This window comes from Scardinius erythrophthalmus (genome assembly GCF_964197995.2).
Source record: "Scardinius erythrophthalmus genome assembly, chromosome: 17".
Taxonomy (NCBI): domain Eukaryota; kingdom Metazoa; phylum Chordata; class Actinopteri; order Cypriniformes; family Leuciscidae; genus Scardinius; species Scardinius erythrophthalmus.
Window position 1 is genome coordinate 25,028,100 of NC_138237.1, and position 18,193 is coordinate 25,046,292.

At 38.5% G+C, this 18,193-nt stretch overlaps 2 protein-coding genes across 2 annotated transcripts; both read right to left on the reverse strand.

The window, feature by feature from the left end:
• Positions 1-3,950: 3,950 nt before the first annotated feature.
• LOC308705082 (olfactory receptor-like protein COR4) lies at positions 3,951-4,889 on the reverse strand (the record flags this gene model as incomplete). Its single annotated transcript, XM_081389912.1, has 1 exon — positions 3,951-4,889. One exon carries the CDS (start codon positions 4,887-4,889, stop codon positions 3,951-3,953), a length of 939 nt encoding a protein of 312 aa, XP_081246038.1.
• Positions 4,890-12,823: 7,934 nt separating this feature from the next.
• On the reverse strand, positions 12,824-13,753 carry LOC308705083 (olfactory receptor 4C11-like; the record flags this gene model as incomplete). Its single annotated transcript, XM_081389913.1, has 1 exon — positions 12,824-13,753. The coding sequence occupies one exon, from the start codon at positions 13,751-13,753 to the stop codon at positions 12,824-12,826; it is 930 nt and encodes a 309-aa protein (XP_081246039.1).
• Positions 13,754-18,193: the final 4,440 nt, after the last annotated feature.

Here is an 18,193-nt window from a genome sequence, read left to right on the forward strand (position 1 = left end):
ATATACAGCTATATTTATTATTATTATTATTAAACAACTTAGCTGCTTCAATGTTGTGGCATCGACTCACTGTTTTAGACCCTCCAACAGGACTTTTACAGCTTTTCCAAAACATTGTGAACTTTTTCATTTCATTTTTCATTGGCTTCATCCAGGCATACTAGATGTACTTGTGTTTGAGGATAGTCAAGGCCTCATTGATTTAACCTCTAAATGGAAACCAATGATATTACAATCGGCTCAAAAACTGCTTGATGACATCTATCCGCAGCCATGGATTATGTATGTTTTAGCAATATTATGAGCTATTAGTAAAATGGGACTTGACAGAAAATTATTGCTAATGTCTAATAATGTAATCGAAGGTTTGGGTATGAATGGGTTCTATCAGTCTTCATTAACCCTCTGAGGTCTGAGCTGTTTTCTGGGCCCTGGAGGTGTTCTGACATGCTCTGACATTTGTGGTTATTTCTGTTACTTGTGACATTTTCATGGCTAAAGTCTAATTACACTGTATTCAGCACAAACTCTGCTACAATAATATATCAGCAGCATGTATGTAAAAGTTTGTAGTTTTGAGATAATGACATTTATGCGTGGTTTGTGAAAATACAAAAATAAATTCTCACTGAAATAAGGCCATGAAACCCATACTGATTATTTCTTCACAAGACTTTTGAAAATTGTATCACGTAGCCTAGAATATTTGCTCCAAAACGATGTGAGAATCACCCTGACTGCTCATTCAGAGAAGACAATATATTGATTTAAAAATTTTACGACGTGTTTTGTGTTAGAAAGCAATATGCGAAGGGGCGGATCACCTCATTAATATGAAAGCTTTCCACACCTGAGAAAGACAAAGAACCTCCCTAATGGCCCTATTAGGAGCTTATCAGGGCCCATCATTCTGACCAACCTTGCACAAAGAATGAGGAGATTTAAAAAAGAATGGCTTTTAAAATTGTTTGGATTTATTTACAACACAACATAATCTAAAGATACACAACAAAAAAGCACTTATTGAAGAAAGAGACCTTTGTGCCATTCCTAAAAACATTGTACATACCTTTCATTTTCTAAGGTGTTTGATTTTCACTTTACCATGTTCATGTACAGAGACATGTACTGTGAATGTTGAAGTCAGCAGGACTCAGTGGCATCTGGGCCCTGAAAAAAAAAAAGTGACCATACTGATATCAAGAAAAAGGCCTGCACGATTTTGGGAATACATTTTAGATTTTTCTTGTTAAAATTGCTTTTTAAAATTCACAGAATACACACACACACTCACACAAATGTTTCCAACAATATATAATGAACACCAGGTTTGTTGTGCCTTGTAGGTATAGGCTATGCGCAGTGCTGCATAAAATAATAACAATATAGCAGCCTATATATATTTTCAAAAAGATTTCAGTAACAACTAAGCTAGAGAAAAATATATTGATTATCATGTTACTTCAAATGTTTCCATTCGTTATGATGATATGAAATGAGATAATAGTAAAAACATGAAGCCGTTTGGAGCGTTTTGCTTTTCCAAAATATGATACATTCAAACGCGATCGCGATCAAAAATATGATACATTAAAACGCGATCGCGATCAAAAATATGATACATTAAAACGCGATTGCGATCAAATATAAAACATTATGGTTAGGCCTACCATATACATAGCCTATCTACGTTTGAGCAGATATCCACAAACACAGTAACAGTAAACACGGGTCTAAATATTATAATATTCACCATATATCTAGCAACAGTTCAACTGCAATGTGAAATTTATGCAACAATAGCAAACTAATATGTAAGAATTTCTTACCTTATCTTTCTTGTCTTCAAATATCGTTCTTCTTCTTCTGATGTAAATCCAATGTAAGCTCAGGCACGTCTTTCAAACTCGACGAAAAGTGAAGTGAAGTGTTTTGTTGTTGAGGTAATGAGGGCGATCGCGTTCCATGTGGAGATTTGCATGTGAATATCTTTTGCGCGAGTGGGCGTGGCCGAATTAAAAATAATTAGGAAGCGTTTGAGAAGCTGGAAATCTTGTTGGTTTTATACAAATTACTTAAACAGAGAATATTTGTTTTCGTTTTGAATCCGATCATTTAAAAGTACACACTTAAATGTTTATAAAGGTGTATGGCTCATAAATGTGTAACAAGTATTCGCTGAGTTTTGTTTCAGTTTATAGACGTGCTCAAGAAAAAAAAGTTCACCGCGACGGAGAGGCAGAACGCACACACTGTTTTTTTTCCTTATTTTACAAAAGCACAATGTTTTGATTTGATTGGAAGTGGACACATACAAAAGTAGAAATACCACAGATTCTTTTTTTATATTTATTTTTTCTGTATGACCATAAATGACGGAGAAATTTAAGTTTAAAGTGCTACAATGTGGAGAAAATCCAGCAAAACGCGCCGGCGCGTTTGTCGACCTCAGAGGGTTAAAGGAGGTTCACTTCAGAATTAAAATTTACTGATAATTTATTCACCCCCATGTCATCTAAGGATTTAGGGGGATTTGATCTACGTCACTGGGCTATGTCATCAGTCTAATTAGCAAAGCATTGAAATGAACACTTTTAGTTAATTTGGTGTTTTAAAGTCCAACTGAAATCAAAATTGACCCTATTTACTTTGTTAGTGCATATTACTAGTCTTGTGGTGAAAAATTAATCCGTGCAAGTTAATACACCGAAAAAAAATTGTTTGTCGTAGTAATCTTTAATCAAAGTCTGAAAAGTTACTTCCGGTCTGGAATAGCGTTCCTTCTCTGATGATGTAGGTTTGAAGGCTTGGGTTTGGAAACGTTTAACCACTCCCCTCAAACCATTAGTCTGTTATGAGCGAGAGATGGAGAGGAGGAGCGCTGGAGTAAAACCCTGCCCTCTGTTCAATATTCCTTTTCACTGGGAAATACGTCACAACACTGGAGAAAAGTCGTTTGCAACTTCCGGTTCACGCAGACTTTAAAAGTGGGAGGTTTAGTTGACAGAAAAAAACAATGGTTTTCTGTACAAGAAATAACTAAACAAATGGGGAGAAGGTCAGAAAGGATAGTGAAAAATGTTTTAAGTTAAAATCAACATTTCCTATATTAAACAAGTTTCTTGAGGATTATTTTGTTAAGGGGTTAAATCAGTTCTTTTTCCCTGAATTATTTGTTACACTGTATAATTGGCAGGATAATGGGGAAATAAGACAACTCTTTTCTTTACGAGAACTTCAACATGTCCTTTTTAGAAAGTAGTAAGTGACATATGTAGCATGTGTGAAGTCAAGATTTTGTGAACCTTTTAAAAATAAGACAGATACAAAATGGATGTGTTATCTATTTGTCCCTGACATACAATCACCTTCATGGCATTTGTTTTATAAAAGTCAATTGTCCAATCTTTTTTTTCTTTTAAGCATGTTTTTAATTATTCAGCACAACATTAAGAATTCCTTTGTGTTCTGTGTAAGTGTAGTTGCTCTTTTTTGTAGGAACTCTTTTTTGTTTAATATTGATTAATTGCGAAGGTTTTTTAAAACCAAATGTAAAGACAAAAGTATGGTGTGATTCAATTACACAATTCCTGTTTAATCGTTTTAGCCTTTATTAAAACTGAAAACTTTCCCAATGTACAAATGGTAACTCTTTTTACCTAATATATACTGGATACTTTTTTTCTTTCTTTTTTTATCAATGCCTCTTCTCTATTACCCAATCCAAGCTTATTGCAACACAATAACAAATTATCATTAATCTATTTAGCTGCTGCTTATGTGATAACCCTTGTATGTGACATGACATATTTACCATAAACTCTAATTGTTCTTAGAATTTTCACATATGCCTATACACACAATAAAAGAGTAAAATAAAATTAATAAAAATATGATTTTCAAAGATTAATAGAGTTATTTTATGGACATGAATGAATAAATAAATGAAATCATTTCGTATTAACTTTATTTCTAAAAACATTTAAGATCCGTTGTCTTATTTCCTTGGCTTGTAAACCATATATTATAGGATTTAAGGCTGGTGGAATAACATGGAACATTAAACTGGATAGTTTCCTAGTTTCAGCATATACAGTGAAACGATGGAGAAAAATCACAACAGATCCAGATACCAGCATGATTATATAAACAGTCAAGTGAGTGCTGCAGGTTTTTATGGCTTTGCTGTTGGTTGCTTTGTTTTTGCGTTTGAAGCAGATCATCGCTATTTTGAGGTATGTTAATGCCACACTACCTATTGATGAGGCATATAAAACCACAGTAAAAGTTAATCCATATACATTATTAATAACTGTACTTTCACAGGACAGTTTAAATAATGAAGCATTGTCACAAGCGTGGTTGTGAATCACAGATCTGCAGTGAGAGAGGCGCACACTGAGGCTAATCAGAATTCCCACCAGCACTACTGCAGCACCCCAGGCTCCTGCAGAGAGTTTAACCACCATGATATTGCTCATTATAGTTGGGTATCGCAGTGGATTGCATATGGCCACATATCTGTCAATGGCCATGATTATTATCACAGTGTGAGATACTGCACCATTCAAATGTAAACAATAAGCTTGAATAACACACTCCACATATGTGATGTAGCGCTCAGAGGGGTCTTTTAAGAAATCCCTCAACAATTGTGGGAAAAGAGCAGTTGACCCCAAAACATCGTTCAGTGTCAAGTTGCAGAAAAGAACATACATAGGCTGGTGTAAATTTTTGTCTGCTGTGATCTGAATCATCATCCCAATGTTACATACCATTATAAATATGTAAACCATCAAAAGAAGTATAAATGAAGGAAAAATTGACTCAGTTGTAACTTGCAGTCCCTCCACCAGTAGCACACTGTATCTGAAAGTCAGGTTGTCCATCTGTAATCTAAGCAAAACATACAGGTTAATATATATAATAAGATATAAAACTATATCTAACAGATAAAACATATAATACAAAATATAACACCTTACAGGAGCATACTCTTCTTTTCTCTGAATAAAGATTAGTTTGCTTGGTCATTTTAAATTTGTGTCAAGTTTTGTGTTGTCATCCTAAGAGTGCAAACAATCTTTGCTGTGATTGGTGTATTGCTGGTCCAGAGAGTTTTTGCTGGTCACATAGGAAAAGGCACGATTCTGCTCCAAAACGTTATATAATATTAGTAAGTCACTTAAAACTCATATTCATGTTACATTTGTTTATTTATCTTTTAAGAATGTTTTTAAATAATTTAGCACAACATTGGGAATTGAGAATTCCTTTGTGTTCTGTGTAAATATATTTTCACAGCGGAACTCTTTCTTGTTTAATATTGCTTAATTGCAGAGGTTATTAAAAAAAACAAATGAAAAGACAAAAAGGATGGTGTAATTCAATTTTGATGACCTGTTAAATCTTTTTAGCCTTTATTAAAACTCAAAACTTTCCCAATGAACACATGGTAACTCTCATTTACCTAATATATACTGGATACTATAACATAATCCAATCTTATAAATTATTATTAATCTATTTTGTAGCTGCTAATGTGATCCTGAACAAAACATACTATATGATATTGGTGAGTCATTTAAAACTAATACTAAAGTTTAGTATTCGTGCAATATTTAATTGAAGTCCTTTAGAACATATTTGTCAGGCTTGTGTTCTGTTTAGTTCTTCACGTTGTTTCTGGGTTACATATTTTCTTGAATTTTAGTTCTACCAGAAAGACAGGCAGGTGAACGTTTGCATGGTATTTATTCTGTAATGTATTAACAGATGGTAGTGAGTGCAGCTACAGTGATTCGTATTTAGTTGTAAAGAAAAGTTATTTGTAGGCCCGTCCTTAGTCCGAATCCTGGGGATGCAGATTTGGCTAATCCTGCCTGAAGATGAAGGCAGGGGCGGAGCCTACCCCCTATGGATGGACAGGGGCCAAACTGATGGTGGAAGGTAGGATGGAGGGGAACGTCATTATCATTAACTGTGAACATGGAATGTCTCGGTTACATATGGTAACCCTCGTTCCCTGAAGGAGGGAACGGAGACGTTCGACGGAGGAGACCGACAGAAATGGAATCTTCGCAGAGAGACCAATCTACTTCAAGAGAAACTAAACGAGCCAATGGACATTGGCATGCGATAATTTGCATCGTGGGTATATAATGAGCAGAAGGTGCAACGCATCTTTGGTTTTTGCTAAGGAGCCGAGCCAGAGTCCTGGCCGCACAGCGATAGTACCACATACCACAAGAAACTCTCAGTGAGAACATTGGATAACACTGGGAAAGCGTGCCCTTTCCAGTGGAAGGGGAACGCTTGCCGTGAAGGAGGTAACATGTGGAGAATACACATATGGATTAGCCAAGCAGGGTAGTACAACATATGGAAGTCTCTAGGGTGGTTACAGCCTAATCCTAGGGGGGAAGTGCACCGGCAGAGACGGCGAAGCGGTCTCTGCCAAGGGAAAGAACTGGCTAGCCGACAGGGTAGCCATACCGTGGAAGAATACACATATGGGGTCACCGGAGGGACCGCTACATGTGGACACCCAGCCTAGCACAGGTTCCTCAGTGCATACGAGTTTTAGACCTGGCATCAGACGCTACGCAATGTCTGACTGCCGCAGGGGTGACGGAGGAACTCAACAGGGTTATCCGGTTCCAGGGGAACACTACTGGAGCAAATTGACACACGTATCTGGCCGACCAGGCAAGAATTACATAGCAAGCCGACACTTCAGCGGGTTCCCTGTGCTACTGGCCACTTGGGGCAAGTATACGGGAGGACACTGGCTCTACACGAAGGCTACAGAATCTAGCGAACATGTTGGGTGTCGCCCAGCCCACAGCTCTAAATATATGTCAGTGAGGCGCCTAGAGCCAGCTCCCAGGAAGGAGCAACACTTCTAGTTGAGTGTGCTTGTGTAGTGGGACGTATTGTGGCGCTGTAATCAGACTAATGTGCTTGGGGTAGTGCAGGTCCAATTACGAGCAGGGTGGGACAGTATAAAAGAACATGTAGTCACCTCCTGCGTGTGCTTGGCGTTTGAGCGTCGCGTCATTGCCCGTGGGACCGCCCCTTGTTTCTGCAGCGCTTCCGCTTTGAGGTAGGTGCGTTTGAGCTAGGTCGTAAAAACAGATGTGGGATTTTGTGTAAACACTTGTTTTGTTTATAGCTGCGTGGATGGTCCGCGGCTGTTGGCGGCTCCGGCTCTCACGTTACATGCCTCTTGCAGTCCCATATCTCATTATGCTTTGAGGTAACCTTATGTGTGTGCGTTGGCTGCTTAGTTAGTACCCAGGTATGTGATTTGTCGTAATGACTGTGTGATTCATAGCTGCGTGGATGGCCCGCGGTTTGAGTTTTGAGTGGCTGCTGCTCTCCCTTTGCATTCCCGTGCTTCGGGGATGTTGTGTCCTGTTCCTGTGTATGCGTGGATGGGCGATGGGTTTATGAATTAAAGGAGAACATGTTCTGAGACGCCTGGTGGGCAACGCTGATTTGACGCTGCTGCTTTCATATCTCAAGATTATCCTTATAACAAACTCCTCCAACACACGTGTGTGTGTGTGCGTAGGTGTGTGCGCACTGCGCAGCCTAACGTGACGCCCGTTCTCCAGTATTAACCACTCTAAACGATGAGTGTCTTCCACACTATACATTCAAATTTTGCAGTATTTTCATTTATAATTGTTTGTGTGTATTGAGTGATCTGATTTGTTTATTTTGAGTGTTTTACAGTGTTGTATTTGTTTTGATTTGTGAGTTCCTTCAAGAGGTGCTGGTAGAAGGTCAGTGAGAGTAATACCCAATGCCAGCACCAAACTTCGACTTTCATATTTTCATTTTCTGTAGTATTTTCTTGGTTGTTGATCTAAATGTTTATTATTTGTGCATGTTTGAGTGAGGGTGTTGTATGTTGAGACCATAAATAATTTTACACTCTTGTTACAGGAGCTGAGGCTTTGGGGCAGACCACTAGTAGGCCCGTACGTGGTGGTAGAGAGCTCGTCACAGAGTGCTGTGTGATTGTTTCTTGACTTTATTGCAGTGTGTGTGCTGTTACTTGTACACGGGGTGTTGAGAGTGATATTGAAGCCTTGGGCGTGTGTCTGCCATCAAGCCTCGGCCTCCTTTGGATTATGGTCTCTCTTGCATGTGTCTATTGTGAATGACCCAGCTCTTAATTCTTTTAAAAATGATTGTATTTAAATAAAAACTTTCGTATTATTGGTATCCACGTCTTTAGCCCCTTCTTACTAATTACGTTCCTGTGTGTCTTTTACCAATTCTTAGTAGTAACATTTATATTTCCCTATTAAATAGGGTGGCGTAGTCATGTGACGCTAGAGGCGGTGTTTCTATATTTGCCCCAAGTGTGAAGGGCCGAGGTCCCGCTACACTCGCAACCTGAACGGGCAAGGCACGTCTTGGGATTTATACGCCAAGACAATAACATTGCTGTTATTTTTCTTTCTTTTTTTTTTACATTTATTAGGCTTCAAAAAAATATAACAACTTTTAATTTAGGTGAACTTCAAACAATCCTCACATAAACCCATAATAAATGTTATATTTACCTGTGCTCTTCCTGTCTAACAGGTAGGACATATACAGAAATTGAATAAAGTTATCTGCACAGCATACATTATAAATTAAATATAGACTAATCCTTATTAAAGCTACAAAAGTTATTTAGTCAAGAGTAGTAATTTTTTCTGCTCTCTTTGTTCTGTGATTAACTTTACTGACAGAAAGCTTTATTGGTTGCTGTCCCTTTAAAACCAGCCGCTGCTGCACATGACGTGGATCTCACACGTGACTCATAACTCATTCTCTCACAACTGCTCTTATGTTATGAGGATACTCAACAAAACCGACATTTTGACATAATTGTGTGTGTTATTGTTCATTCAAGCACGAAAGAGAACTGTATGGCATGCTGTGTGTGCACACGATACTGGCACGCGTCTTTCTGTGCATCGTGTGTGTGTGTGTGTGTGTGTGTGTGTGTGTCAGAACATTCACAGACAGCACGGTCTCTTTTGTCTTGTCGCGCTTGCATGGTTTTAAAGCATTTGCATGAATAAAAGCGGGATCATATAATGTAACGCTACCCAAAGGATGACAAAAATGAACGGATGCTGCATTAACTGCATTAAATATTTTAACACGTTAAACTGGACAAAAATTAATTGCATGCATTAATGCGTTAACGTTGAGATCCCTAATATATATAGATATATATGCTTGTACTTAGACAGACATAACCAAATAAGACACACGATATAACAGAGAGCGCTTACTGAATACACAGAAGCTGGCTTTGCACTGTTTGGGCATGCTTTACAGTTTCCTGGTTGTTACATTACATTGGACTGATTTCACATGTGCTTCACAATGCAATCACGTAGAGCGTTCCCACAGCATCAATCGACACAGCGCGAGTTCCCTTGTAAGGGAACAGATATTTTACATTGTAATACTATTACACAATATTAGTGTTTTTACATTTTTGTTGTGCTTTTATTGACGGAAACATGGCTTAATGGCAATGTACCAGATTCAGTGCTCCAGATTAGCGGTATGCTACTCCACCGAGCCAACCGAGTCGGTTTTCGGGGAAGACTCGGGGAGGTGGACTTTGCGTGTATATCAACAAAGGTTGGTGCGCTAACTGTTCCATTATTAGCACTCATTGCTGTGAAGTTGTCGAATATATGACTATCAAATGCCAGCCATACTACCTACCACGAGAGCTCACAGCGGTGTTCATCGTAGTTGTTTACATCCCCCCGAGCGCAAAAGCTAGTGAGGCGCTAGGAGAACTATATGAAAACATAGGCTCTCTCCAAAACAAGCACCCGGATGCATTTTATGTGATTGCTGGAGATTTTAAACATGCCAATTTGATGGACATTACACCAGTGTTTTACCAACATGTCACTATTGCGACCCAGGGGAATAATACCCTCGATCGTGTGTACACAAATAGATGCGGAGCCTACAGAGTGGTCCCTTTTCCCAACCTTGGACTGTCCAATCACATCGTTATGCTTGTCCCCTCCTACAGCCCTGTTGTGAAGACAATGAAACCAACACAAAAGTCAATCACGGTGTGGCCCAGTAACTCTGCCTCTGTGTTGCAACACTGCTTTGAGTGTACTGACTGGCAGGTCTTCAGGGAGGCAGCAACAAATGCTGGAGAGGTGGATCTGGAGGAGTATGCATCCTCTGTCACCTGTTACATAAGTGTGTGGACGATGTTACTACCACCAAAATAATAACTATCCACCCTAACCAGAAGCCCAGGCTTACTGCTGAGGTCAGATCTCTTCTGAGAGCACGAGATTCAGCATTCAGAAACGGTGACACTGAGGCGTTTAGAGTTGCAAAGAGAAACTTGAGTACCGGCATTAAAAGAGCTAAGGCTGATTATGCTCTTAAGATACAGGGCCACTTATCTACCAACGACCCCCAGAGGACGTGGGCCGGCATGTATCACTGATTACAAAAGAAAAGACACTGAATGCCCCAGAGATCCATCTCTTCCTGATGCTCTCAACACTTTTTATGCTCGCTTTGAGGCCTCTAACGCCACTCCTAGCACTAGACTCACTCTACCACCTGGTGAGCAGCCACCCAGTGTAACCACAGAAGATGTTAGGAGGGCCCTACAGAGAGTGAAGCCACAGAAAGCTGCAGGCCCAGATAACATCCCAGGCAGGGTCCTGAAAGACTGTGGAAATCAGAGGTACTGACTGACATTTTTAATATCTCACTCTCAAAAACAGTTGTACCATCATGCTTCAAATCTGCTACCATCATTCCTGTGCCTAAGACTACTACAGTGTCATGCTTGCCCGGTAGCACTCACCTCGATAGTGATGAAGTGCTTTGAGCGGCTGGTCATGACTCAAATCAGTGAGAAAATTGATGCCAGCATTGACCAGAATCAGTACACTTATAGAAAGAACAGGTCCACCGCAGATGCTGTCTCATCAGTTGTACATCTGGCTCTTACCCACCTTGACAGCAAAGACACCTATGCGAGACTGCTTTTTTGTCCTAAAAGTTACACTGTTACTACTATGCTGCTAATTCTTCAGGGTTTTTAGTGTGTATATATAGGTGTGCATGATTTGTTATCTGTATTTATTGTATTTATTTATGAGTGGTTTTAACCAGACCTCAGCATCTAATTTCATTCCAGCTCATGTGTCATGTTTTGGAATGACAATAAAATTCTCTTGACTCTTGACTCTTGACTTGATTTTGATTTTAAACTAGCAAAAGTGGATTCGGACACGCCCTAAGTGCACTTGCGCCGTGCGCTTTAGACCATGCGTTAAAATATGGCCCTAGATGGCCCAGACTGATATGCCCTTTAACATGAAATCTACCAGCAATCACATTATTTACTCCACATCACAAGCTGATTCTTTGGCCAATGAGTAGACCTTAGTCAGGAAAGCGCCGGGGCAGAAATGTAAGGCTTAATACAAGTTTTGTTTTATCTGACTTTTGTCTAATTGACAGATTGACTTTTTTTTTTTATTTGGTAAGAAATCAAATACACTGCTAAACAATAACCACTAATATCTATAATATTTTTTTTCCCCTATATTTTATGACAATTTTATGACAACGGTTGCACTTGCGCCATGTCGGATTTGCTATTTACATGGCGGAAAAGACTCCAGAGAGCAAACGGATCTGCACGTGCGCAAGATTACAGTGGCAAGCAGACCATCTACGGGACAAGCAGGATTCCACCATATATTTACACAATATGAATCTTTTACATTGTAATCCTTTTATTTTTTATAATTGGTTAGGCTAGTTTGTGTGCTGATGCCCTGTATGTGTAATAAGCAGAATGTACGCACGTTGAGGACTCATTACTATCACGCTCTTTAAATAACAAAGAAAAAACTGCGCCATTGACTTTAGACCAGGTTTTTGTTGGTTAATGGCGCAGTCTATTTCAGTTGCCTCAAAATAGCAATAAGCAATTCGCCAACAATATGCAGTTATCATGTAACTGCAGTTATCAGTTACATGATAACTGCATCTGGCTGAAACTAGCAAAAAACACTTGGGCCTGGGCCCCTAGAGTTGTATGACTGAACTAGATGTGAATTCAATTAAAAAGAATAAGGATACATATTAAAGCAATATACATATTAACCAATATTAGGGGAAACATTCCAGATTAATGAACCTCAGTATCTGATGAAGAATTATCTGAAAGTTGGATTTAAGTAGCTTATTTTGATTGTAACAACGTATAGCAAGATCGCAATACCCTCTACTGATATTGTATAACCACAACGGAAAGGCTGAAGGGTGAAGTACCCTTCTTACATATACAGTTGGGGAATTTTGTGATCTAGGGTTGACTCAATCAAAGCTCACAGAAGCTTAGAATATTCTTGCTTTCTGTGCATGTGCAAATGCTGATGCACAAATATTGCCTGCTTTTATTATTTACACACATATTACTTAATACATCCTCATTATCATATAAAGTAATTATACACTTGAAATGATGAAAAGAACAAATTAACAGTAATATTTATATTTATTTAATGTACACCAGCTGCAAATTATGCATTCATCATTATGCTGATCGTTATCACATATTTATGTTATACATGTCATGCGCCCTGCTTTGTCTGCTATACCTATACACAGGAAATTCTTGAGAAGAAATTAAAATACATATTGCTCTCAAATTTGCACTCAAAGAATATTTTCACATCATAACAGTGGCTAATTTATTGCATACATTAATATTTTAATAAATTAAAATCAGCAAGAATTAACTTTTTTTTATGCAAAGTTTTAAAATTTTTTGTCTTATTACCTTGGCTTGTAAACCATATATTATGGGATTCAATCCTGGTGGTATAACATGAAACATTACACTCCCAAACTTCCTACTCTCAACATATTCTGGGAAACGATGGAGAAATATTGGTACAAATCCACAGATCTGCATGATAATATAAACAGCTAAGTGAGTGCTGCAGGTTTTAATGGCTTTGCTGTTGGTTACTTTGTTTTTGCTTTTTATACATACAATTGCTATTCTGATATATGTCAATAACACCCACCCCAATGAGGAGGTGAGTAAAACCACAGTAAAACTTAATCCATATACATTATTAATCACTGTGTTTTCACAGGACAGTTTAAATAGTGAAGCGTTGTCACAACAGTGGTTTGGAATGAATGATCTGCAGTGAGACAGACGCACACTGAGGCCGATCAGAATTCCCACCGAAACTACTGCAGCACCCCAGGCTCCTGCTGACAGTTTAACCATCATTTTATTGCTCATTATAGTTGGGTATCGCAGTGGATTGCATATGGCCACATATCTGTCAAAGGCCATGATCATTAAAATAGTATTAGAGGTTGTTCCATATAAATGTGTAAAAAAAGCTTGGAAAACACACTCCACATATGTGATGTAGCGCTCAGAGGGGTCTGTTAATAAGTCCTTCAGTAAACGCGGTATGACAACAGTTGTTCCCATAATATCACTCACTGGCAAGTGACAGAAAAGAATGTGCATAGGCTGGTGTAAACTTTTTTCTGCTGAGATCTGAATCAAAATCCCAATGTTAGACACCATCACAAAGACATAAGCTATCAACAGAAAAATGAAAGTGAGCTTGCTGGACTGAGGTGTAACTTGCAGTCCGTCCAGTAAGAGTACACTGTATCTGAATGTCAGGTTACCCATTTGTGACCTAAAGAAAACATACAAATTAAGTGACAAACACTTGTATTAACAGCATATTCTGTCAAAGCATTGCTACAAGTAGATCATATCTTCCAGAGAGTAGTCATATAATGTCCACAAGATAATAACAAGGGTTTTCTTAGTTATGTCATGCTTTACAATCTATTTCTTCCTGTAGAAAGGTTACTCATTTTTATGAAGGAAATTTTACTTTTTTTTTTCTTTTTTTTTTTTTTTACACTCGCTTACATAACTTAAGCTATATTGTTGATCACTGTACAATTATGTAACATAATTTTGATATAATATGACTACATCTGAAATATTCTTAACTTACCAAGGACAATGACCAATATATACACAGTCATCTAGTCATCTAATCTATTAATCAGTGTTACTGAGTTATCATTTGTTATGAAGAGAACAATCTGCTTGTCTCGGAGTAGATTTAAAATGGCTTGACCATTTTATTTATATGTCACCACAACTTAAGTCTTGTTGTCATACCCCAAGAGTGAAAATACACTTTTAGCTCTCTTTTCTGCGATTGGTGCACTGCTTACCAGGGGTGTGTTTCTCAAAGGCATTTTTGCAAGTTTTGTTGTTAAAATCAAAGTTCAATGATTTAGTGTTTCCCAAAACCATAATTCTATTATATATTTGCAAACAGCATTGCAAAATTGTGGTTGGAACTGCAGCTCTCGACCTGTCGTTAGAAGCTTAGTTTGGAGTTAGAATGAGAGTTAAACTTAATTAGATCATGCTCCTGATATTGTTTCATATTTATTTGAATTTTATTCTGTATCCTTTAGTGTGTCAAGCACCATTTTTGAAGAGTGCACAACACTCAAGCTCCTGGAACCCTGGATTATGAAATATCATTTCTTATATTTCTAAATTATATTTGCAATGCTTTTGTGTTTGTTTGCACAACTTTAATTTTTTTCAGAGGAGCTCTGATAAGCATGCAGGGGCACAGTAAGATAACCAAAGGCCCCTGGGCTACAGCATTTCAGTAGCCCCCAGACCAGAGTTAGTTTTACAGAAAATGGTATGTTCCTATTAACTAAAGGCGGGAAAATTATGTGTTTAAGGGTGATTAGAAGTGAGGCATGGGAAATACCATCATGCTTCATAGATCAAAATAATCTCTTGGCATAAATGTGGGATATTTGGTGATTGCAAACTGCTCTAAAAGCATTCAACAGCACTGCGTCTTTACTTTGAAACATGTAGTGCTGGCATTAGCCTTTTAAAGTTTATCACATATAATCACAACATTGCGATTCCTGTTTTTCCGTACCCAGTTTTAAAACCTCCTGAAATTAAAATTAAGATTTTAAAGCAGCACTGATGGAATAGTGACAGGATCCACTAGATGGAAGAGGTGTTAGTGAGGCCAGAAGGGGGTGCTCACCCTGTGGTCTGTGTGGGTCCTAATGCCCCAGTATAGTGATGGAGACACTATACTGTCAAAAAGCACCGTCCTTCAGATGGGGCGTTAAACCGAGGTCCTGACTTTCTGTGGTCATTAAAATCCCAGAATGTCCTTTGAAAAAGAGTAGGGGTGTAACCCTGGCACCCTGGTCAAATTTGCCCATTGCCCTAATCATCCCCATACTGACTGTCTTCATCACCTTGTCTCTTTTACACCAATAAGCTGGTGTGTGGTGGGCGTTCTGGCGCTGACATCATCTAGGTGGATGCTCCGCATTGGTGGTGGTTGAGGAGATTCCCCCCTTCCATGTAAAGCGCTTTGAGTACCCAGAAAAGCGCTATATAAATGTAACGAATTATTAGTGGTTCAAGCACAAAGAGCTGAAACCCTATTGTAATTGTTAGGATTTTTATTAAGAATTCTTCTTCTTCTTCTTCTTCTTCTTCTTCTTCTTCTTCTTCTTCTTCTTCTGCTCTTGGAGTCTATGGCAGCCCATAGAACCGCTTGCGGGAAAGTTATGAAATTTGGCACACTGATAGAGGACAGTCTGAACTATCAGCATAGCAATTTTGGAGTCTCCAACTTATTCCCTCTAGCGCCACCAACTGTCCAAAGTTGCACTCATGTTTATGCTAATAACTTTTGAACCATAAGGGCTAGAAACAAAATTATTTTTTCCTTTCCCTAAAATTCCATTGCACCTTATGACGTCATTTTCCGTCATGAAAATTTGTCCGCTATTTTGAATTTTCTGAAAAAACTACTTTTTCGAACTTGTCCTAGACGGTTTGTCCGATTTGCACGAAAATTTAACCAGATCATCTTTAGGCAGTGGCGACAAAAAGTTATGGCAATGTAAACAAACATGGCTGCGCCCATATCCTTATAACTTTAGCACTCTCTTATCTTAGATAATACCAATATAAAATTAAAATATATATTCATTAATTGTAATATTATAAAATGTAATGTTAATTGAAATTAATAAATAACTAATAACAATATTATTTTGAAAAATTAAACTCCTATAATAGTGCTAATTTGAGACGTCACTGCCATCAAACTGACAGTGCAATTACCTGAGTAAAATATTTTACCTAAAACATTAGAACCTCAAAATTTGTCATAATGTTCAGAAAAAAAGGGGAAAAAAATGACAGATCATGAGATTAGATTTATTTATTTTTTTTAATCTGATGAAGAGTTATAATTAAATTATGTTTTATTAACAAAGTTCGGGAGAAGCACGTTTAGATAATTAAACTAATTATCATGGGAGGAGCTCAGGCATCAGGAGGTATATATACAGCAGACTTACCTCTGTTCTGACAGTTCCCTTTCTGTTCTGACAGTTCCCTGCGCCGACCTGTTGGTGCGTACCCAAAAGGGCTCTTGCTATTAAAAGAAAAAAAAAACCTTCTAAAACACAATATACCAAAAAATATTAAAAACAAACAACAAATAAAACTATGGTTACAAACAATATTAAGAATATCACAGCTTAGCTTACGTTAAAAGCTAGTGCAAAAAGATGAGTTTTTAAAAGTGATTTAAATTTCTCGATAGAGCTAGCTGCTTTAATATTGAGAGGAAGAGAATTCCAGAGCTTAGGACCTGTTACTGAAAAAGCTCTATCCCCTCTGGTTTTCAGTCTGGATCTTGGACAGACTAAAAGCAACTGGTCAGTTGACCTAAGTGCTCTAACCGCTCAACATATCAGATAAATATGCCCAGCTTCGATTGCGGTTAGGAGCTTTCCCTGAAGACGGCCTTACTTCTTGCTCTCGCCTCGGCGAAGCGCATTGGAGACTTACACGCATTCTCGGTGAACGACGATTGCATCCGTTTCGGACTTGGCGACTGCAGCGTCACTCTCCTACGAGACCTGGCTACGTTCCGAAGTCACGCAATACACCGTTCAGAGCACAGGTTGTTTCCCTGCCGCCTTAACTGCCTCACGTGATGCCGACACTCAGAGCGCTGTTTGCCCGGTCAGGGTTTTGCAGATGTATGTGGAACGCTTGGCCGCCTTTCGTCAGTCGACCAGCTGTTCGTGTGCTTTGGTTGATGTACTAAGGGACGTGCTATCTCAAAACAGAGACTTTCTCACTGGATTGTGGACGCTATATTGGCTATCACCTCCTCGTGGGCCTGGTCTAGAGGTATGTCTATCAGGATTTATGTCTTGCTACTGGCTGGTCTTCTCGGTACATCCAGCTTGTACAACCTGGCAAATGTGTTCTATCTGTAGCGTTACAAGTGCTTTTGGTGAGTTGAGTTTTTACTCATGTATTTTAAAAACTATTATGTACAAAAGCCCTGAAACTCAACATTAAAAAAAAAAAAATTCTAGTATTTCGAGAATAAAGTTGAAATATTTAGATATTAAACTCTTAATCTCTAAATATTTCGACTTTAATCTCGAAATGCTAGATTTTTTTTTTTTTTTTTTTTCTTCAGTTGCGGTTCAGGGCTTCCGTAATTATAACCAGCTATGCAGTAGTTACCATTATGTTGCTAACTCTGTGTTATGGCTATTAAGGTTGATGCAGCTGTCACCGCAAACGCCGTCGACACTGTGTTTAACTCTCATGCTTGAGTGCTTATTGTGTTGTGTCTGCCCTGATCAGTGCAGCCTTCGCTTTCATTGCATTGGGATATGCAAATTTTGATAAGGTCGGAGCAGACGTCTCGTTCCAAATGAATTAGCCGATAGAAACGCGGGTCAAGGTAGCTAGCCGTATTAAGCAGCTTGAAGGCATCTTTGTCTCAACTGTATCGATTGTAGAGGTCCGTTTTATCTTCGTTTTCATTTCATTGAGTGCTGCCGGATCACCAGTGGATGGCTGAAGATGTGACAAAAGTACATACTTAAGGGGGAAAACAGCTGATGCTGTTGGAAACTGGTCGGTGGATAACGCCTCAGTGGCCACTTTGAATGGCTTAAGCACTGCTCTCACCTACGAAAATACACACAAACATAATTAGAATAACTTTATGGC